Genomic DNA, 25,138 nt, shown 5'->3' on the forward strand with positions numbered 1-25,138 from the left:
AAACTCATTTAAAATTTTCACAATAAACTAAACTGAAGCCTTTGCCACCTTAGAGAGCTTAATGATCTCTATTTTTTTTCCTGCGTAATTTAAGTAAACCATTGCTTTTCTTTTACTCGTTAAAGTAAATTGTGAAAAAATTACATTTAAAGTTCTTAAAGTATGATGACAAGCACTACTTTAAATGTCATTTTTTTTTTTTATTGAAAGAGATATTATGATTTAAAGTCTTTACTTTCAAGTTAAAAATATTCCAAAGAGTTTTGGTTAACCCTGTAAATTTAGAATAAGTATTGTTTTGTTGTAGACGTTTACGTTTTTTTTCTAAAAAAAAACTTAAATTAATGCTCCTTTTGAATAATTAGGTCTTATTCTATTTTTATCAAGCCTTTGTTGTATACCGTCTTACTATTAAAGACCGGGTCCGGTAGATCAGAAGTTTTTGTAACCCTATTCGCATATATGTAAAAATGTAATAGAAATGGAAAAAAATCTACCAATAAATGCATTAAGACTTGTAAAAATGTATAGATTATGTATTATTTTGTAGTTTAGTTACTGCTTTTAATATAAACCATCTATAAACATTTGTACTTTTCATTTCTGCACATAAATATCAAAAATACCATAAAAGACTAAAATATAATTTTCAAATTTCAATCTTATTATTAACAAAAATGAACATACATGATCGTTGTTTGTAATTGTGCTTGTTTCAGTGTGTAGAGTCATTTGAACCTTCAGTTGTTTTTCTAATTCTAGTTTTAAATTTTGCATTTGTGATTGCAATTCATTCTAAAATATTACAAAACGTTACGTAACTTAAAAAAAAAGTTTTTAAGCTAAAAAAAGAGGAAATTTAAAGGAGTAGGAATTTAACTTTATATACAAGACATTATTACTTAAAAAGCTCTGGAGATCCCTTTAGTATAAACAGTGTTAGCTAAAATAACAATTGTTGAACAAAATTTATTTTAATAATTAAGTTCTTATATATTGAGCACTCTATTTAATACAGTTCTATAACTTATGTATACAAGACTAATGGTCTGTAAAAATACTTGTTAAGATTAAAGTGTTGTTTTTTATCTTTTTTTTTTTTTTTATTTATTTGAAAGTCATAAACTATTTAATCAATTTATAAAAATCTATGACCTAAAAAATATATTATAAATTAACACGAATTTAACTTGTTCAAAACTTATTTTATAATTTCATTTGCTAAATGCCAATTTGTTAAATTCGTTTTTAAAGTTTAATGAAAACTTAAAGAAAAAGTCAAAAATATTTTTTTTATTTACATTTCAAAGTTTAATTAACAGTAAAATAAAAAGCTTCAATTGTTATGACTTAATACCTTTATATAATTTTGTTATTTTTATAAAGAACTAACATCAAGTATTAAACAAAATTGTTTTTAAGATTTTAATTACTAATCCATTCTTCTAAACATAAAAATATAAATTGTACTTTAACAACCAAAGACGATTGTACTCACTATCGATCAAATTGGTTTAAAAAAGTTAGCCTAAGTGTGTTGGTCAAAATAAATATAGTTTTATTACACTTTTAGTTTATAGTTTTAAATATGGTACAAACCGTAAAATGGTAAACTGTAAGATGTTAAAACTTATTTTTAAAACTTATTTATAAACAATATACAAAAATTGAATTGCATCAAAAAAAGAAATTTAAATGTCAAATATGTAGGTATTGTTTATGAGTGTATTAAAGGATTTTTAAAATTATTCAACGTCAAAAAATGTATTAATGTTACTTTGAAAAGCTGAAAAAAAAAGACATTTTAAAGTAAGTCTTCGCTCAGTGGACCTGCTACTGTAGAAAAATTTTTGAACATATCTTTTGAAATTAGTTGCTGGAAAGCTAAGATTCTGACGTCTTCAAATCTCAAATCAAAATTAAAAAATGCTGCTACAGAAGAAGTTAAGACAATTGGAGCGATGCGACTTAAAAGTTTTGGATTTTAGTGTAAAAAAAAAGAAGAATCAACCTTCAAAGATAAAACATTTAAAATTTTTAAATTTCATTTTTCTAGTTTAGAAAGGTATTTCAAAGTTTTGTTTAGCAATTTTAAATAGTTCTTTTATAAGAAAACTTGTTTAAGTTTTTTACCAAAAATATTAAAAAAATAATAAACAAAGTTATGTATGTAAACATTATTTTCAATTAAATTGGTAAATATTCATATTTTATAATAGTTTCTGCTCTCACCAGTAAAATGGGTAGCTGTCAAATTTGCACGAGCGTACAAAATTCCACCAGTGCACAAAATTACTTGAGTGCACAAAACTGCACGAAGGTACTTTTGCACGAAGACACTTTTGCACGAGGGGATAAAGTTGCACGAAGGATCACTTTTTAATGAAGATTTTTTTTCACATGCAGACAATTTTGCACGGAGACATTTTTGCTGCGTTAATTTTTATTTTTATTTATTTTTAATTTTCAATTATTTTTATATATTTTCTTTTTTTTTACTATCACAGTTACCCCTAACCCACCCCCCCTTTTTTTTATCTTTTTTATTTTTTGTTTGATTTTTTTTGTTTTTTTTTACTCTCGTGCAAAAGTGTCTTCGTGCAAAAGTACCTTCGTGCAGTTTTGTGCACTCGTGCAATTTTGTGCCCTCGTGAAAATTTGTCTTCGTGCAAAAGTATCTTCGTGCAATTTTGTGCGCTCGTGCAATTTTATTCTCTGCAATTTTATTCTCGTGCTACTTAGTCCCCTCGTGAAATTTAGTAACCTCGTGCAATTTAAACCCGTTCCCCAGTAAAATATAAGCATATGATTTAAAAAAAAACCTGTATTCTAGTAGGCTATAATAAAGTTTCAAAATAACTAATATAAAATATTTAATTTTTACTTCTAAGTTATTGACATACTTAGCACCACGTAAAATTACCTTTTAAATTTTCATTGAATAAATTAGGTAAATCGTGTATTTTTTTTTCAAAACTTTAGTTCAATTTTTAATTAATATTCAAAGTTCTTATAAAATAAAAACAACTAAAATAAGAGTTTAACTTAATTTATTTTAACTCTTTAAACATTATTAGAAATATATACAAAGCAAAAAAATTCAGAAAGGTTCTTTAATACTTTAAATCTGATTATTTTTGTTCTAATAACATTATTTATGTATGTATTGAAAAACTCAGCTAGAATATTAATGAGCTACAATAAGTTTAATTTTGTAAAAAAGTTTCAAGTTTTGATTTTATATATAATTTTTTTTTGAATTCAATGCAATTTAGGTCCATTGTGCCCTAAAAATCTCTGTTTAACAATCGTAGTACTTGCTAAAGTTTACACCTGTTTTTTATAAAGTTCATAGATGAAATTTTACTTTGAACATAAATATAAATTTTTAGTGATACATTTCAAGTTCTGAGTATATTACATCTTATCTAATTAATATAAAACTTTAATCACTAGCTCTAAATATTTTTAATGTATTCTAAACAAAAAAAAATTATTTAGTCAAAATATTATTTAAAAAAAGAATAATCTGGTACGCACAATGCACATAGTTTTATACTTAATTATGCACAGTAAAAAACATTTGAAATTACTTTAGACTGATCCCTAAAATTTAAATGTTTTAAGTGCTTAATCGTCAAATTACTTTTTCAGTATTATGAATAAAAAGTTGAATTTTTATTTTGTATAAATTTTATATATTTTAGTTTCTGATCTACTTATCTTAAATCAATACTTTAAATATAACACCTAAATAGTTTTTTTTCATGTTTCATATTTTGCAAAAGTATTAGTTTTTTAAATTCTGTATTTTTTATACATATATCATTTAAAATATTGTTATTATTATATAAAGTTTTAATAAACGCTTCTATTTTGTTTATAGTTTACTTTTAGTTCTTCTTGCTGGAATTTTGTTTCTTCAAGAGCGTTTTCTACATGATCAAGCGTGTCATATCCTGTTGATCCATCTCTTGTGTTGTAAAAATCTGCATCATCGTCATCGTCATCTTGGTCATTTTCATCTTCTTCGTTAAATGGAATACTCTTTAAAAAATTATGAGTTTAACTTTTCTATAGCTAAAAACTCCCTTTTCTAACCTTCTTCAACTTTGGTTAAAAAAAATTTTTTTTAAGTAGTTTGTTAATATTATTTAACTGTTCAAAATATAGGTTTAATTGTTTGCTAACAAAAGATCTAGTAAAGTAACTTCACTGGAATATAAATAAAAACAAATTATACAGTAATCTTCCTTTATTCTACCAACATATGTTTCTGTGTGTTAACGAATCAACACACTTCAACTGGGTTGTTAATGGGAAAGATAAAGTTATCTTTCCCATTAACAACCCAGTTTCTGTGTGTTGGTTCGTTAACACACAGAAACATATGTTGGTACGTTAAAAGAATGTTGTTAATGTTTTTGAACAAAATTGTTTATGTAGATATTTTATTATTATTTATCTTGTTATTAAAAATTTATCTACGATTTTTAAACATGAACAGTATCCAATAAAACAAATCTCTTCTAAAAGTCAAAACAAAGAAATTTTCTTCGAATCACCATGTAAGCAAAATCTTATTCAGCTTAATATGTTTTACAAAACGGCTGTTACAATTTGTCGGGAGTTTTTAGGTTGCAAGCAACGTCCTTTTTTTTTATCATAACTATAGCGTGACTATTTTGCACATATAATCTTAATTATATCACTAAGTCTCTAGTTTTTAACTACTTTTTCTTTTTTAGAACTCTTTCTTTAATTTAATTATTGCAATAATTTTTGTCAGATAAATTTTAGCATTAACCTTAAGCTTTAAAACCAATTTAGACCCTTAGTTTAAAACCTTGTTCATATAATTTTAAATATCGATCTATTGGATCTTGGTTTGAAAAATATTTTGATCATTTTATCGATTAGAAACATTAAGTCAAGATCTTAATAAAGAAACAAAGTTTTTATAACTTTAGAAATTAATCACACAAGATTTATAACAACACAACTCCAGAAATAACTGTAAGTAAAACATCAATGCAAACAAAACTTCATAATAAGATACTTCTACAAGTAGCGATTGACTTACCTTGCAAAAATTAGAAAACATTCTTCGAATTTTATTGAAGTTAAAAAATGTTAACGAAAAACTATAAGGTTAGTTTTAAACTTAATTCTTACTAGCAAAAATTTTCCTTAATTTGAATTAACACAAAACTTTAAAATATAGTTTTGTACTTGTTTTACTTCCTCCTTTTAATGATACAATATTTATTGTATTGTTTAAAGTTTTTTTTTCCTCTGTCATTTAATAATGATTTACGTTTTTTAATGTTTTATATGTAATTTAACTAAACTTAAAATAAATAAACCAGAAAGTACTTATTATTTTTAATTTTCAACTACAATCTAAATTAAAGAATACATCGGCGAAAGTCATCAGAGACAGAGCCAGGACATTCATGGGTATTGAGAGCTCGAAATTTGTTACCAATAACTTGTAATCATACCACCTTGATCACCAGATCACATTTTCTCGGTAGACTGAGGTCCGGGTTTTGTTCTTAAGAAACTATCCAGAGAGTTATTGCAAAATAAAGCTGTAGTCGTCGATATAAAAACAATTATTATGGTTTATCTTCGTGATACAAAATTGCTAGTATTAAATTGTTAAGTTGGCATGTAATTTAAAATACATGGTACGGAAATTTAACAAGCTGTCATCACTGATATGTACCAGAAAATGGTAGCTTTGTAGTTAAACATTATAAAAGAATTTAGACTACAATTGTGACAAACTCGCCCTTTTTTTTATTAATTTGTAATTTTAACTTTCGGCCATTTTTGTCATGTATTGGCAGCTAATGTTTAATTTATTGATAGTTGTTGTTATCATGAGCTTTATCATTACTAACGTGTTCATATTGCCAGCCTACATTTGAAAAGTGCCAACTTTCTATTCATAAATCTAATCAGTTGAACATTGTTTGAACATAATGTTTATAAACTGTTTGTTTCTTTATTGCTGTTCTTAATTTAAATTACACAGATTAAACTATTTGTAATTATAAAATTTATTGTTGTGATTTTTCACCTAGATTTTACTTATAAAATTAAGATATTTAATATTTACTTTCTTGTGTTTAATATTTACTTTCTTGAACATTTTTATAACCACGGAGCAGGAAAACGTAGATAAGATCCTTAACGTTAAAAAACTTTGAAATTGTACTTTTAACCTTTTGTATTAAAAAACCTGTACAAAAGTACCAATTTTTCCATTTTTGTTTTGTTAAAATCTTTAATTATTGTAAATCGAAAACTGTACCTTTAAAATATTGCAGTACATATAGCTGCAAGCACGATTTGCGTCAAATAACGCATTTTGGAAAAATTAATAAAAAACAACATAATTTTTAATTTAAAAAAACCACTATTTTTTATACTTATTAGAATGTTTTTTTATACACTTTTAAAGGAAATTTTAGTTTTTTAATGCATTCTAAATATATTAAAAATATAATTTATATCATTTTGATAATAAAGAGCTGTATCTATTTACCTTTACCGGTTACTAAGAGGTATGGTGTTCTTAATAACAAAAGTAATGATACTTTATAAATTATAGTCTTAAATACAAAAAATTGTATCATACAATGAATAAACGTTGCTTTAAACAATTTATTTAAGCACTTTTAATTTTTAAACTAAATTTAAAACTATTAAAGCATAAAACATTATATTTTACGTTTACAATCTGTTAGTTATCCAAAACAGTTACAGACAAATTGTTTTCTCATGAAATAAGTGAACCGATTAAGCAAAAATTAAGTTAAAGACCCAAACCTAACATAAAGTATTTATTGATTTATTTAGTTTAACTTTAATCTATTCTTTCTAAAACCGTAATTATCAAAATATATTTTTTTTAAACTCAACTGATAGAAATTTAAAAAAAGGTTAAGGCTAACTTTTATAAACTTTCTTTGAACATTTATTTTCTAAAAGCTCAAAGCGTAACTTAAATCAGGAGTCAGCAAACTGCAGCCCTTAAAGCTAATCTGCGGTCCGCTAGATAACTATCAGCTCAAAACAAACTTTTAAAAACAATAACAACAGGTTATTTTGAGGTAAAAGCTTACAATCAGACGCTTTTTTTAATAGTTACATTTTGATAGTGCTCTCTTATTTCTTGATTTATAACATTTTCGGTGAAACTAATAACTTTGTTTTGATTACAACAAAAAAACAAATAGATTGTTTTAAACAGTGCGACCCACGAGCCAATTTCTTCTAAAGAAATTAGATTCTGACTTATAAAAAGCTTCCGACTCCAGCTTTAAGTACTTCGACAAAAAAGCATCACAGTGTCCTTTTATAATGACGTATCTGATTTATAAAATAGTAGATGCTAATAAAAAATAAATAGTCTTGAATCTATTAATTATTAAGCACCAATTAGTTTAAAACAAACTATATCTATCAGCAACTTGTTATTGTTTTATGGTTATATCCTATTCATTAAAAAAAATGAAAAAAACAGAAACTCACAAAGCTTTGTTTTTCACTTTTTTGGTCTGTTTCAATAATGTATACTGGTCGAGATAGAACCTGGTCGTGTATTGTATAAAATTTTATAAATTAAACTTATTAGTATATTTAGTATTCATAAACCGCTTAAACTATTAGTAAAATATACTCTAATTATGGTATTTAAAACTAAAGTAATAAGTAACTTGTAAAAAACAGACAATCGATTAAAAGTTTTACTTTTTTTTTACAACTTAGTTTCAAAAGTTATAAAAAGAGTAATAAGTTCAAGAGCTTTAAAAAGACTTTCCCTCAGAAGTGCCCAAATTACCTAAAACTTCCGTACCTTGGCAACATTTATGGGAAGTTTTCTGAGAAAGTAAACCAGATTTTCGGCTGTGTTTGTTTAAGAAGAATTTTTATGCTGATCGACCTCTAAATAAAACTTAGAAAAATGTTTCTTCTACCCAATATAAAAGTAACATCAAAACTTTAATAAATATTTTATATTTATTATAATGTAGTAATAATGAAGGTTTTTGTATAATAAGTTAAGTTTAAAAAAATACGCTGATCTTGTTAGTATAGGTATTTATGCATTTTTTAAAAGTTTGGAAAGGTTGTATTATTTCAGTCTAATAGTTTTTTTGCTTGAAGAGGTCGCATTTTTTTTGCTACCGAAACCGGTCGTGAATAAAATATTTAATTTGCACAACTCTATTCAAATAAGCCCTTTACAATTAAGTAAATTAAGCATTCTTTTTTAGTTAAGACAAATAACTATAGAAAGGTTGTATTAGAAACATGTTTGAAACTTTTCAAAATGCATAAATTCTTAAACTAACAAGATCAGCGTATTTTTTCAAACTCAGCTTATTGTACAAAAACGGGTAGGTCTTTTTATGGGTAGTATTTTATGGTTTCTATTTTATGTGCAGAATTGCTGCAATCAAATATGCCCTTAATTTTAGGTGATGTCATCAAAATTATGGGTAGTATTCGGTAGGTCTTTTTATGGGTCCTATTTTATGGGTAGAATTGCTGCAATCAATTCTGCCCGATAATTTGATGTGATGTCATTAAAATTATGGGTAGTATTTAGATGTTGCTGCAATTAAGTTGCCGCAATTAAATGAAAAATAAATTATTTTTTAGGCCTTATATAAATATTATGGATAGTTTTTGTAGTTTTAAATTTATAAACAAACAAATAAAAAAAAAACTTGAATACACATAAACCAATAGCTTGATTTATTCTTACATTTATTTAGTTATATTTTGTAAATTAACAAAATTAATGGCTTGCAAGATTATAAATATTTTGGATAGTTTATGTATCTAAAATTTTTTAAACAAAATTAAAAAATTAAACTTGAACACACCTAAACTAATTGTTTGATTCATAATTGTATATATGTAGTTTATATTTACTAATCTTATAGAAGTAGTGGCTTGGCCTCATGTGTACTATTTTATGGGCACTATTTTATAATTTAAACAAATTTTTCAATTATTAATTTTTAACAAAATGTAATTTAAATAAATGTAAATATAAATCAAAAAATTATTTTATTTGTATTTGAATTGTTTTTTTTTTTTGGTTATAAAATCTTAACTACAAAAACTATCTTATTTAATAAAAAATAAATAAACAAAACTTGTATACACTTAAGTTTTTTTTTAATTTATATTTAGTAAAATTATAGAAGTTATGGCTTCGCTTTATGTTTACTATTTTATAGGCACTATTTTATGTGTAGAAATTACTTTAATCAATTCTGCCCATATTTGATGTGATTTCATTTAAAATATGGGTAGTATTGACATGTTGCTGCAATTAAATGTAAAATAAAACAATGTATAGGCTTTATACAAATACTATTGATAGTTTTTTTAATTAAGATTGTGTAAACAAAAAAATAAAAAATAACTTTTATACAAATAAACTAATTGTTTGATTTATATGTACATTTATTTAAATTATATTTTGTTAAAATTTATTAATTTAAAATTTTGTTGAAATTATAAAATAGTGCCCATAAAATAGTACACACAAGGCCAAGCCACTACTTCTATAAGTTTACTGAAAATAAATAAATAAAAAAACTTATAAATCAAACAACTGGTTTAAGTGTATACAAGTTTTTGTTTATTTTTCTTTATTAAATCTTAAATAAAAAAAAATATCCATAATCTTTTAATTTTAAGTCTAGCCTTTACTTTTGTTAGTTTAGAAATTATATTTTAAATAAATGTACGTATAAATCATACAATTAGTTTATTTATATTTAAGTTGTTTTTATTATTTTGTTTATAAAATGTTAACTACAAAAACTATCCATAATATTTATATAAGTCCTAGACAGTAAACATGAAACAGACAGTAACATGAAACTTATAGAAGTAGTGACTTGGCCTTATGTGTACTATTTTATGGGCACTATTTTATTTGTAGAATTGCTTCTAAATTAAACATAAAACTATCCATAATCTTTCAATAAGTCTAGCCTTTATTTCTGTTAGTTTACAAATGTAATTTAAATAAATCTACAACTTAATCAAACTATTGGTTTATGTGTATTCAAGTTATTTTTTATTTGTTTGTTTATATATTTTAAAATAAAAAAAACTATCCATAATATTCATATAAGGCCTAGACCAGGGTTTCCCAAAGTGGGCGATATTGCCCCCCTGGGGGCGATTTTAGTAAGTCGGGGGGCGATAATTAGTAAAGGGGCGAAAGGGTGGGCGATAACTAGTAAGGGGGCGAAAAGGGGGCGATTTTAAAATTTTGGGCTGTCATAAAATCTTTTATTTTTAAATTGCTATTTTACTAATTTTAGCTTGCTATTAAATATTTGACCCTTGGTAAAACTTAAACAAAAAAAGTTTATTTTATTTATATAAAATATAGAGACAAAAATCAAGTGCTTATGACTCCTACTTTCAAGTAAATTACATATTTTCATTCATATATTTTCTTATTTAACAATTACATAGATCATAGACGATCGGAATCCCTCTCACCATTTATAACCTGACATATATGTTATTTGGGATTATAAATTGTTCATAAAAATCTATGTTATATATTATTAAGTTTATAGGTAAATTGGCAACCCTGTATAACTTTATTTCTTATTCTAACTTAGAGACTTTTCAAAAAAATATTGGAAATATCAAGAGGTGATAGTTATATTACCTCATGATATTTCCAATTGTATTTTGAAAAGTGAATTTTTCCAAAGAACGAAATAAAAGCTTTTGGAGTCAACAAAAACTAAGGCAAAAGTATCCAATCATTTGAGAGGAATATAGATTGTTGTTTATAGTTTTTCCTTTTAGCTATGTTGTTGAGAAAGCTTTCAGATCAGTTATCAACATCTTGAGCAAAAGATCTTATCTAGATATTTGTAAAGGAGACTTTTTATTACTGATTAAGAATCATATAAGGAAAACTTGCAAGCAGTCATGAACCTCATCCTTCACATTATTTTATGATTTTTTTTTTGTTTTATTTAATCTTTTAAAATACTTTTTATTTAACCTGGTTTGTATTGTATTTAAGTAGTATATTTATAATAAAATTTTATTAAGTTATTTATTTTACAACAGGTTTGCATAATGCCTAATGAATATTAATTACGGTAGACTTCCTCTTGAGTTCGCACTTTTTACCCAAAAAAAGTGCAAATTTATATTTTCTAAAATTTAACTTAAATAAAGTCTATTACTAACGAAGTATTAATAAAACAAAAATACATAATATATAATATCCTAAATAGATCTATTTTTTGATGAACAATTGTTTTATGTTTTAGTTGACGTTATGTTTATGCATAACGTTATTGCATATAATATATTTAAATTTATCATTTTGTAAAAAAATGGTAATAATTTTGAGTTTGCACTTTTTGATTTCGTTCAAAGTGCCAACTCAAGCGGAAGTCTACTGTATTTATTAAATCATTTATGTTTTAAATCTGATATTAGTTTTATTTTGACCTGGTTAATTTTGTAGTTTATATTTGTCGTTTTACATTACATAAAAAGTTTTTATAGCATAGTGATTAAAGTGTTTGTTTAACATAAATTTATTTAAAATGTTTTTGCTATTACTTGTTTAATCTGTATAAATAAGTCTTGATACCATTAAAGTTTTTATTTTAAGTTTTTTTTTTGGTTTTAAAAGAGTATAGATTTGAGGTCTCTATTTGAAATTACTTCAAATTTTTCATTTAAAAGATTCTTAAACTCAATTTTATTTTCTAACTTGAATTATTATGGTTAAAAAACCCATTCATTAAAGAATTTTAAATTATTAATACAAATGTTTTTTGTTTTATCTTAATTTTTAATATATTAGCAATTAGAATGTGTTGTTTATTTTAATAGTTCAAAACTAGCTTTTAGTTTTTCACTATTTTCTTCTGGTAAATTATCTTAGGCTAATGACTAGAGAAAAAATAAATTTAAAACAGTATTAAATAAGCCATTAAAAAGACTGCTGCAGTTACAAAACAAAATTTTAAGCTAATTAAAAGAATTTTTTAATCGATTGCTTTCTGTTCACAGAATTAACTGCAAAACTTTTGATTATTTTTTGAATTTATATTAAAAAAAAAGAAAATGTTAAAATTAAGGTTTAGTTTCCTAAAGGTTATTCCAAGTCAAATACTATTTAATGGTATTCTATTACAAAACATGGAGTTTAAAAAGTTTAAAATTAAGTTTTTAACTTTACAAGTAATTTGCTAATAATATATCTTAGCATTGAAATTAATAACTTTACTTCATTAACTGAAGCTGTTGATGAAACCACTTTTCATGTGAGATAATCAACCAGTCGGTCAAACTTCCTCAAACTAGATCAAAAATTATGTTTTATTATTTATTTTATTATATGTAATATAAACTGTTCATTTTTTTATAGTTTCTTAATTTCTGGTATAGTAATTTTAGAATATGCCTATTTATAAAACAATTTTAGTACTTTGTGCAGCTTAAACAAGTTACTTAGTATTAACTTCTAAATGTCCGAAATTCGTTATATGAGAGATTATTATAATGTCAGGTTTAAATTAAGATATCAGATGGGTAACGTACGGTTAAGATCCAGTCAAATATCGACATGCTAAGTAATTTGGAAACTAATTGTGCAAAAGAAACAAAATTTAGTTTTTTGATACTAAATATTTTGAAATACACTTTCAATTTGGTTTTCAGTTTACAGTAGTATTTCCTAGATCACAATAATACTAAATCGTTTTATTACAATTTTGCTCGAGTTTTTTAATTTTTTTCTATGTTATTTTTTTAAATTATGCAGCCCATAATTTTATTTTATAAACCAGTTGAAACTAGAAAATATTTAAAGTAAATATGAATTGCTGACTACAAAAGTTGTCCACAACTACCCTAAAAGTTTCATTATTTTCAAATCAGTTCATATCTAAACAAGATTAATTACAGATTACACAAGGCTTTTTAATAATTAAGTTTTTTAATACACTTAACTGGGCTTATAAGAAAACAAATGTAACTTATTTTCTCAAGCCCTGTAAACTACTTTGAACACAGCTCAAATGTGCGTGCATAAGAAGTACCAGACTAAATTACATTTCGAACACAACTTTTTCGGCTCAAAAGTTTCTACTCAAGAGAAAAACTACTTTGTAAAATCGTGGGGGGCGATTATTTTTCGAATTTCTGTTAAGGGGGCGATTTAGAAAATGAGTTTGGGAAACCCTGGCCTAGACAGTATTTTACATTTCATTTAATTGCAGCAACATCTAAATACTACCCATAGTTTTCATTACATTACATCAAATAATGGGCAGAATTAATTGCAGCAATTCTATCCATAAAATAGTGCACATAAAATACTACCCATAAAAAGTCCTACCGTACAAAAACCTTCATTATTACTACGTCATAATTATTATAAAATTTTCAAATTCTAAATTTCTGTTAAACATAGTTAATAAACTTTAGATTTACTGATGAGTATATGAGGTTATATCTCTTATCATGGTCGCTGATAAGTCAAACAATCTATATAAAGTGGGCAAATGTACTTACAAAAAAGTATTAAACAAAAAATGTACGCCGAGTATAAAATATCAAACAAAAACACTGTAAATAAAATAAATGATGAGACCTATAACCTAATAAAAACACACAACGTAGAAGGCAAGATACCAAAACTCGAAGAAAAACAAGCGTTTTTTACAATCAAAGATCACTAAGAAAACTTCCCCAACAAAATCGATTACAGAGTCATAAACCCAAGTAAATCAACTTTCACCAAATACTCAAAAAACTTAATAAATAAAATTAATTGTACAATACGAAAACATTCTAAATTAAACCAATGGAAAAATACAGATGAAGTGATCACCTGATTCAAAAATTCAAAAACTAACAAAAACTACAGATTAACCAAATTTTACCCAAATACAACTAAAAACAACTTTATTAAAGCCTTAGTATTCGCCGAAAAGTTTTACCCAATAACATACAAAGAAATGAATCTAATAATACACTCTTGTAAGGCAATTTTAACACATAAAAACCAAACCTGGGAAAAAACAAGCTCAAACCAACTATTTAATGTAAGTTTGGGATCATTTAACGGGACAGAAATCTGCGATTTATAGGGTTATTTTTACTGAATTAAACCAAAAAAAGTAAGATTTTTATAGATAACTAATTCGGATTATATAGAAATGACGGACTAGGGATAATAAGAAGCAAATACCCGAGATCGGCTGAAAACACTGCTAAATTTTTAATTAAATTATTTAAACAAAACGGCTCTAAAATAACAATAGAATCCGGTTTATTCCAAGCAGATTTTTTAGATGTATCCTTCAACATATTAAACTTAAGTTACCAACCCTACAACAAACCAAGCTCACCAATTTTATACGTAAACAACAACTCCAATCACCCCCGACAAGAACTAAACCAACTATCCGAAACAATAAACAGAAGACTAATAAAACTATCTAACAATGAAAAATCTTTTAACAGTGTAAAAAGTGAATACCAAAAAGCATTAATTTCAGCCATTTACAAAAATACCTTGAAATATGATAAGACTACTTTATCAAAAATAAATAAAAGACAAAGAAAAAAAGATATAGTATTTTTCAACCCACCATTTAGTCTAAATGTAAGCTCTAAAATAGGTAAACAATTTTTAAATCTGATTACCACATCCTTTGATGAAAACCATCCATATAATAAAATATTCAACCGCAACACAATTGAAGTATTACACAGTTGTACAAGTAATTCCAGAAGTAAAATAATAGCACACAGCAATAAAATATTAAACAAAAACAATTAAGCCGATAAAAGCACCAAAAAAGACAATCTTTGCAATTGCCGCTAAGAACCTTGCCCTTTAAACAATCAATATCTAGTCTCAAACATAATATATAGAGCAACAATAACATCAAATAAAACAACAAAACAGTACTTAGGATCCACAGGAAATACTTTCAAACAAAGATACAGAAACCACAAATCATCATTCAACAACATTAAAAAAAGACATACAACAGAACTGGCAAACTACATTTGGAATTTAAAAGATAACAATATAGAGTACAAAATTAAATAAGAAATATTAAACAGGAAAAATCAAAATTCAATACTAAATTTGGCAGCAAACTTTTGAAGTTAAAAAAAATTGAAATTAATAAATCAGACAAGAACACAACATTAAACAAGAAAAGCGAAAGACAAAATATTTGCATTCATTACCAAAAATATTTTTTAGCAAAGTTAAAACTAACTATATATAAAACAAAGTAAAATTAAGCCGCGAACACGAGTAGTTTAAAAGAATTTTCATATGCCTTAAAACATTTTCCCAATATAACCTTTTCAAAACTTTCAAAATGCATAAATTAACAAGTTCAGCGTATTTTTTCAAACTCAGATTACTGTACTATAAACTCTATCCATTATTACTACGTCTACATTATTATAAAATTTCTAACTTCTAAATTTATGTTTCAAATTGTAATAAACATTAGCTACTGAGGAGTATATGGGATTTTATATCTCATATACGAAATGTTCGTCTAAAGTATTGTTTTTTATATAACCAAATAAATAAATATTTATATTGTAAGCATTACGTATGCTTTCCTAAAGAAGAGAAGAGTTTTTTTTCGCGTGTAGCAAATCGAACAAAACCGAACGCGGCGAGAGGGGCGGATCATTCATTCACTAGGTTCACTTGCTTTGGTTTCTGTTTGTTGAGCTGACGTTTGTAGTCTATACAATTTCAAGCTAGTTTACGCTACAACGTAGAGTTAACGATTGTGTTTAGTAAGTGAGTTAATTTGTTAGATTGTGTTAGTTGCTACACCTTTACTGTTTAGTTGTTTTGACAGCTGATTCTTGAGCTTCTCGCCAAGAAACCAAAGCAAAGGTATATTCAGTCTTTTACTGTTGATCAGCTTTTGTTGTAAATCGGACTTTTTCTGTAGTGTTGCATTCAAGAGCCGCTAAGAAACGAAGACAAGCGTATTTTCCATACAGCTTTCCGTTTCCGGTTTTTCTTTAACAAGTTTTTAACGAAAGTCAAGTACTAACACATCTAGCGAAAAGTGCCGAGAAACAAACCATCGAGCTCTGAATTGCACGTGTGTGACTGTTTTTTTTGTAGCGTTTTGTGTTTTAATTGTAGATTAAATTTTGAGTGCTAAAAAGTTGTTTTATTAACGATAGAACGTAGCCAAGTAAATATTAGATTATTAGTACTGGTATATTGTAGTTTAGCCCTTATAGTAAGGTATTTTACAATAAGTTTAACTAAGCTACTTATTTACCTTCTAGTCATAATTAATACTTCATTTCAAATAAATAGTAAAGTTATTAAGAACTAGACTAACTAACTACATTTCAGCTTACTTCAAGAATACATTTAAAGTCAACTACGGTTTAGTTGCCACCGTAACCGAGATCTTAACCTCGGTAAGCAATGAGTACTACCAGTAAGAAACCAAAAATCCTTTCAGCCACGAGCCTCACTAAGCTGGTTACGAAGTACACTAAGCGTGCACATTCGGCTGATAAGGCAGCAGAAGGCAGCATAAGGCAGCTCTAGTAGACGCTTCCAACAAAGTAATCCTGAGCTCAATACAGTCTCTGACCAGCACAGTGTGCGTTCAGATAACACTGTAACAGCTGAGGGTTATAATATATACAGCTATTTTGGAAAGTATTCTATTAATATTAATGAACAAAAAAAAGCTTCTACATTTAAAAACTCCTAGACACGCCCCTAATACCGATTATAGTGTAATACATTAGTTATAATGTTTAGTTGATGTTAAATGGCTCCATAAGAATCATTTCGTACATTAAACTTCTTAAAAACATATATTCTACATTCATTATAAAAACTGATTATCTTCTAAGCTATTCTTATCAATTGTAAAATGTATACAATTTAGTAATATACTTTTTTTTTTGTCTAATGTTCATAAAAAATATTGTTAATTTAGAATTTAAAAGTTCAGAATTTCTTAATATAAATATTTACTTAGCAGAATTCATGTGCACTGTGTAATTTTAAAAATGGTGATAAGAAAACCTAGTTTAAAGTATAAAATCTTGTTTGATAAAGGATACCTTTTGGTAGCTTATTGTAACAAAGTCTGAAGTTTTTGCACTGCTTCATATTCATATTACCTTAATAAAAAACTTAGCTACTTTTTCAAAACTTTTAAAATATTTATCGTAATTAAAAGTATTACTACTCCTGTATATAATTAAGTATTTTTTGACATACATCAGTTTCTGATCGCGTGATTTCGTGGTTTATTGTACCTAACTGGTTTCCCATTGTCTCAATTTGTTTTTCGAGGTCATCAATGCGTTGTTGAGTTCTTTCATCTCTTACACAAGATTCGTCTTGTTCATCAAGCTCTATTTTAAGAAGCCGACGCAAGTCATCAAGTTGCTTTTCTGTCTAATTTTGATATTTACTTCAGTCGTAATAAAAAAACATGACTCTATTACTAAAAACTAAACTGTGTGGCAACAGCTTTTTGTAATGTACTTATTAAAAAAAATAGCAAAATTTAAAATATCGACGTTATCAGAGAATTTTTTCTATAAATACTAATTTCAATCTAAGCTAATAAAGTTTATATATACGTACTGTACTACTGTGAAGAAAAATTAATAAGTAACAAAAATAAACAATACTATTATTCTTACTAGCTTAAATAAATTTAAGTTTTATAACATAAGCATCTCTAGAAAAAATTTGATTATTAGACTGAATAAGCAGATGATATATCAATAAAATAATAAACGTTTTATGCTAAATTTATATTCATAGCTTTTATAATTTATTCTGCAAACATTTATAGCTAAACTAATCTGTATAATGTTTTCTCCTATTACTTACTTGATGAATAACTAAAACGTTTGTTTTATTCTAAGTATACCAGGTCTACTTTATCGAACTGTTTAGTAAATATTCTTATTATAATTTAAGAAATATTAAATTTTTTAATAAAAATTGTTTTGAAATTGTATAGAATCTTGAAACATTAAACAATGATTTCTGTGCTAAACCTTTGTTTCTTCTTTTTTAGTAAACTAGACTGAGTAATCAAAATGGTAAGCATCTTTTTCAAGTAACATATTTCGTATAATACTTTTTTTATGAAAAATCTAAGCAAAATTACTGATAACACCTCATCATTTAAACAGCTTGAAATAGTTTAAAATAATCAGAAACTAATAAACTTTACATTAAATAAATTATTTTACAAACTGACTGATTTAATTAGGAGGACTAAATTAAATTATTAATAAAAATCTATAGAAAATTAAGATAAATATGTAGACATAGATAAGGTAAAAATAAATATACTAAATTGAATCCTTATTTGTAGTTTAAGAAGTATCTTTTAGAACATGAGTTGTTGCAATCACTGTGAAAGTAATTAACACAAATAAAAACTTAATTAGTTTTTGAAAAAACTAGTAGTTGAAAAACTATTATTATTTTTTTTTAATCTAAGATGACCAAAAGAAAGGTAGAGAATATTACCGTTTCATCATTTAAAGAATTTGTATTTAAGGATTCTTATTGCAATTCTTTTACTAAATCAGTGTTCGCCAAACAAAATACATTAAACATTTGTATTGCTACTTTCGTAAATGTTACTTTTAAGTTTTATTTTGTTGTTATCCTATATTATTTTCATATATATTCATAAAATTTCTAGGTTCGAAAAAATTACGCGGTTGGGAAAAAAAAAACTATTTTCTAATTAATTATTAAAGCTTTTAAAGCTAGCTGTTCAAGTTATGTAAACGTTTGAGGCTAAACTGATCTGTTTAACTATTTACTTTTTTTATCAAATCCACAAAATTTCTTTTTTGAAAGAAACATAAAAGATACCAATCAAAAAGCTATAGTTAGTATAATAATTGAAATAAGATTAACAATACAATAAATAAAGTCTTGTTATACTTACAAGCGTTGCGAAATCTTAAAAACTATAAAAACAACAAAGTGAAATAAATTTAAAGTTTTGATGTAGTTGAAAAGAGCATATAATATTTTTTTTTAAAGTTTACTTGAACTGTTTAGAAAAAACAAATCTTCAATAAAAAACAAAAATATAAACTGAACCAAGTTTATCATTTTTTAGTAATTTACGATTATACTAGGCATTTTAAAACTAAACATATTTAAAAATGTTAACGAATTTGAGCTTCTTTTCTTTATTTTTTTTTATTTCATAAAATAAAACTTTATTGTGCTTTGATTTAAGAAAAAAAATGAAGTGTATTATCTAACAGCTTAAATATATGAAATTTTTAATTTTAATGAAATTTCAAGTATATTAAGTTTTAAGTATAGATATATAAAACATAAATCAGCGAAAACTCATGTTGAACATAGAAACAAAATTATATTTAAAAGCAGATAAAAAATTTGGAAAGTATTAATACGTAAAACAGAAATCAAAACAGTCTTGCATTTAAAAATTTTTTTTGTTCAAAATGATTTTTTTTGAGCTGAATTGTCGTATTAAATGTTTCGGTAAATAGATTTAACATAAAACAATTAAAGATGAATATTATAATATACGAAATCATTTATTACTAATTTTGGTAGTAACTAGGTTTTACTGCGAGGCGGATTGTCAAATTGAAATGCTTATTCTATTTGACTGTACAATGTTGTGTTAAAGGTTTATTACAAGTTAAAAAAAACAAAAAAAAAATTTTTGAACCAACTTACATCGTTTTGTTGTTTAAGTAGCCGGTTCGTAGTTCTCAGTAATGAACTTTTAACTGAGCCCTAAAATTTAAGCACAAGGTTTTAATCTATTACTTATAAAAAAATTAAAGAACAAAATACTAAAGATATTTGCTATAGTAGTCTTTTTAAACATCTTATTTAAAGCATCATATTGAAAATATAACATAACGCCAATTTATTTTTTACTGTGTAATCATGTAAAATGATCAATTTATTTTATAGTTTGTTCTAAACTGTACAATAAAATTATAACTTACTATAAATAACTAACATTAAGTTCCTTTAGTTTTTTATAATCAAAAACATTTTAAACGTTGAGAGAACGTAATAATAAATGTTTTAAAGTTTCATTTAAGTATTTTTGTATAATAATTAAATATAAAACAAACTACATAATAATATCTAGTTTTAGGAATGTTCAAACATGTATGCTTAACAAAAGTAAACACAAACTTAATTAAACGATTAAAAGCTACCAACAACAACTACAAAAAAAGCGTTTTATAATTTAAATGAAGTTTAATGTTACTAATTCAAAGCATGTTAACTTATTTATTCTAATTTTAAAATGATTAAGTTCAATTTCAAGTTTAATATTAAGAAGACCAGTTATTAAAAAAACTAGTAGTCTATACATTAAATTAAGCAACAGGGTACATAAACTTACTTTGAAATTTTTTATTACACAATTAGTTTTTTCAGTTATTTTAAAACTTAATTTAGTTACAATAAAACTTTTATGTGGTTAACTTACATAATGTATTTTAATAACTTCTACTTGTAAAGATGATGATCTATTTATGTTAATTAACCAGTATATTTTTTTTCAATTCCAAATATCACAGTCGATAATAACTATATTTTAGTAAGCTAAACTTGCTTACATTATTTCAAATAAATTATAATTTTTTGTGTAATAAAATAAGCAAAAGTTTAAAAATCAAGGACACAAAATTTATAGTTTTAGACTTTTAAATTTAAAAAAAGTATTATTATAATCAAAAGAGTAATCAAAGTATTTTATTTCAATTCGTATTCATTCCAATTTAGTAAGAAACTATTTCTGATGAGCCTTACTACGAAAGTACTAAAATAAATTTAAAGAAAATGAAATGTATTTTGTTATATTTTTTTAAATCAAAAGAGGTAAAGTTTCCAAATTTATTGCTTTGTAGCTTAAAATTTTATACCAAAAAACTATTTACATCATGGTAATAAAACAGATTCAAAATTTTTAATTATTAGATTTAAAATTTTTTTGTCACAAACTTAAGATTTTTATTATAAGCGTTGTTACTATTTAAATAAATTTATTTATATTAAAATTCTTAAAATAAGAATTTTTCATTGTTAAAAAAGACTTTTTTATGTTTTTTTTTGTTTCCGACTACCTTAGTTCTAGGTAAATTAATTATTTTATATAATAATTAACTTAAGCCAGTTTACTTTACACCTTTAAATATATTTGTTGTGTTGCTTTTTACCTCTACTTGATCTTTTTTTGGGTTACACAAATTAGATTTTATGTTTTTACGGCAACTATCATTTTCTTTTGTATTAATACATTGTTCCTTTAAATCTGTAAAAGTCTTTTGTTTCCAAGGTTTAAAATTACTTTCTCTTTTTTTATGAGCTATGTTGTCACAAACATTCATGGCAATTAAGTTTTTCTTTTGAGTATTTTCTTCGATAAGGGTTGCCTGGCTTTCATTTTTTAAACTAGAAAAACTTTGCTTTTCAAAATAAATTTCGTCTATAAATTTTGAACATTCAATAACGTTTTTTATAAGCCGAACTGACTTGCTTTTTTTGTTTTTTTTCTTTGTTCTACTTAATTTAATTGCTTCTATGCATATTCTATATGCAAGTCCTTTGCAAAAATAACTTAATTTTTTGTTTAAACAATCTTTTAATATTATAGTTTTAAAGTTTTTTATTTCTTGTTTCTTATTATCATCTTCTACGTGAAATTCCTTAAAATTTTTACTTGAATTGTTGTTACCAAACTGTCTATTATTTTTATGTTGGTTTTCGTTTGAATTGTACAAACAGTTGTTTTTTGTTTTTTTGTCGCTATAATTTATAGTTTTTCTGGGTTTAATTATACACGTACTTGCTTGTTTTTTAGAAAACTCTTCGACAAAATTTTCAAATTTGTTTGTTTTACCTGAATCAAAGTTGCTTATATAATTTACGGAATTATACCTAGGAAAGTTGTTTAACATACTATCTGTAATCGTAGAAATTTTAGGAAGATTGTTTTCAATGTTAAAACTTTTGACTTCGACATTCTTTATGTTATCGTTTTTTAATCGTTGTATGTTTATATTTTCTTCGTTTACAATTTTGACAGGTAATTTTTTTAAATAAATATTTGGTAGGTCCTCATTTTCTTGTTTTAAAGTTTTATTTAGATCGATCAATGGCGGAGTTAGAGCTTTTGTTTCTTTTGCCTGTCTTAAATCTGACACTTTTAGTCTACTGGTTAATCTGCCATTTCTAGTTGATATATTTCTACTACTACTTTTTCTTTTAACACGTTTTTTTTTTCTATGCTTACTTTCTTCCTCGTGTGTTGAATATTTTTCACTGCTCGAACTTGAACGTAAATTATACTTCTTTAAATACATTTGATTAGCTGCACAAGAGTTTTTTTTCTCAAAATCTTTTTTTATATTTTTTAAGATTTTTGTATTGTTATCAGAAGACCTTTCTGATACAATGTTAGTATTAATTTGTTTTTTTTTTGCTTCAGATTTTTCAGTAACCTTTAATTGTTTGAAGTTAGGAATTTTAGGTTTTCTATCATTTAAAATAACAAGGTTTTTGTTTTCTAATTGGTTTTTGAAATTATTTTTTATTACTAAAAACGATTTTTTGTTTAACTTTTTTCCTTTTTTCACTACTTGTTTTTCAAAAGAATCAACTGTATTTTTAGACTTTATTTTACGAGTTTTATGTTCTTCAAAAACATTTTTGTTACTTTTTGGCCTAACAACTGAATCATGAACACTACTTAGTTGAAAATGATCTTTTTCTATACTATTTTCTATATCCGAACTAGTCTCATCTGAACTAATCAAACTACTTTCACCTTTAGTTTTAGTAACTTTTTCCAAACAACTGGAGTTTTCTGAAGAACTGTTATTATTTAAATCAAATTCTACATTTTTAGTACAGTTTTCTAAGTCAACTGGCAAGTAAAATGGCTGCTGAATTTTTCTATCAAATGTTTTACCTTTGCTTTTACGTGTCATAATACCACTTGATATTGGATATTCTTTTAAGTAAAGTTCAGTGCTTACATAATTGTTTTGGATGTTATTTCTTGATAATTTTGCTGTCTTTACTCTTCTATCTGGTGGTTTGTAAAATGGCTCTATATTGTGTTCATCTTTATTTAGCCGGTTTTTGTCAGAAAAGTTAATTTTTGGTCTTCGAATACCGTCTCTAGTAGATAAATACAACCTTTTGTAAAGCCTTCTATTTTGTTGATACTGGTTTTGTTTTTGGCTAAAAATATTTTGGTATGTCGAATGCACATGCTGTAATTTGTTGGTTTTTCATTACAAACTCAGGCATTTTATAATCAACTAGGTTCCAGTGGCGTAGCGTGGTATTTTGGTCAGGGGATGCGCAAATTTTTTTTCTCAAAAAATCCTCTAAATTAAAACTTTTGTAATTAGCTATAAAAAAACTTTTTATAAGTAATATAATTGAAATAAATTTATTAAGTAAAATAAGTTCGTTAACTGTTTTGAAAAATATTTATATATTACAAAATTAAACAATTAAATAAAAGTATAAATTTCATTAGAATTACTTACACTTGCAAAAATGTAAACTTACTAAATAAAGATTGTTTTTATTACTTATAGTAAACTTTATATCTTTAAAATATAATATATTCTATAAAACGAAAGTATCTGTTTTATTTACGAAAAAAATATCAATATATTAAATATACAATACAACAGTGATAACAACACCTCATTGCACATAATTTTAATAAAGTTACAGAGAAGTTAAAATAGACCAACTTTATAACTGTTATTACAATTTATTACAACTTTGTAAAATAGTCAAAAGTATACTTTTTAAATTTAATTAATTTGATTGTATTTGTTTAAAATAAAAATCACAAACAAAGTTTATTTCTCATAGGCCGACACGCTTATCTTGTATGTTTATAAAAATAAAGTTCAGAAAACTAGCAGTAGTCTAAAGAATGTAGCATAAAAAAAAATTGTAAAATTGTTTAATTTTTCTTTAAGCGTAACGTATTTTTGTAAACTTTTTGTAGAAAAATAAGCTGCCATAAGGTGTGCTATATTAATTGCGTACTTTTTAAGTCTAAATTCTTATGAAGTTAATAAACTTATAAAAAATTTTCTTATGGAGTTTTTCATCAACATCGGTGCACATTTGCAATTACGCACCGAATCAGTATATTGAGTAATAACATGTACTTTCCTAAATTGTCACTAATTGGTATTCAAAATTTCGTTTAACTTTTTGAATACTAGATAAACATAGTTAAAAAAAAGGCAAATTAAGCAGAAAAAATAAATTATAAAGGATAAAGATATTACATTCTTTTTTTACATTTTTCTTTTTTTTGGTGGCACGCTTGCGCCAGTGTCCCTCCCCACGCTACGCCCCTGCTAGGTTCTATATTCAGTAATATACTTGAGTGGTTTTTTAAGGAAGATGAAAAACTTTAGAAGCTATTTAAATATTAAGTAATTTAATAAAAGTAATATTTTCAATAAATATAAGGCAATAAATAAAAAACCATTAGAATTTTTTATTAAGTTTTGTAAACACATATAGTTAATTTAAAGTAGTTTCAAGATTTTTTAAAGTGTATCTATATATAATTTTTATTTAAAATTTGTATATATATTATTAATATGTACGAAAATACCAAATAAATAAATCGAAAACGTACATTTTTATTCTATTTAGAGTTGTAGATTGAACCAAACTTACTAATGTTTAATAAGCAAATAAAACTTAACTATAATGGTATGATATGAATTACACATTTTACATAGTAAAATTATTTTTATTTATTTAAATTAGTACACTGCTGACTAAAATAAAAAATACTTTTTAGACTTTTTAAAAGTATTATGTAAGAAGTTATAGAAATTAATAAGTTATTTAAAACAAAAAGTGAGTATAAATTATTTTAATTGTTAGTGTACAACTTATTATTATTGCTCAGTTTTTCTTTTTTTTTTTAATACTTTTCTTTAAATAAAGCAGACAGTTAAAAATAATCGATAATGCTTTTAA

At 24.9% G+C, this 25,138-nt stretch overlaps 1 protein-coding gene across 8 annotated transcripts in view; it reads right to left on the bottom strand.

Annotated features, from left to right (window-relative positions):
* Nucleotides 1-25,138, bottom strand: part of LOC145844025 (uncharacterized) — a 55,000-nt gene that overhangs the window by 23,862 nt on the left and 6,000 nt on the right. For 5 of the 8 annotated variants that reach the window (XM_082951348.1, XM_082951344.1, XM_082951345.1 and 2 more), the window contains exons 7-12: nt 21,322-23,382; nt 19,817-19,876; nt 17,339-17,518; nt 7,546-7,605; nt 3,892-4,047; nt 688-795 (exon numbers count right to left, since the gene is read on the bottom strand). In XM_082951348.1, the coding sequence (XP_082807474.1) occupies nt 688-795; nt 3,892-4,047; nt 7,546-7,605; nt 17,339-17,518; nt 19,817-19,876; nt 21,322-23,382 (2,625 nt within the window). The remainder of the gene's footprint in view (nt 1-687; nt 796-3,891; nt 4,048-7,545; nt 7,606-17,338; nt 17,519-19,816; nt 19,877-21,321; nt 23,383-25,138) is intronic. The other 3 variants (XM_082951346.1, XM_082951349.1, XM_082951350.1) reach the window with 3 other exon arrangements.

The sequence above is a fragment of the Thalia democratica genome, chromosome 9, assembly GCF_965202585.1.
Source record: "Thalia democratica chromosome 9, ktThaDemo2.hap1.1, whole genome shotgun sequence".
NCBI classification, from domain to species: domain Eukaryota; kingdom Metazoa; phylum Chordata; class Thaliacea; order Salpida; family Salpidae; genus Thalia; species Thalia democratica.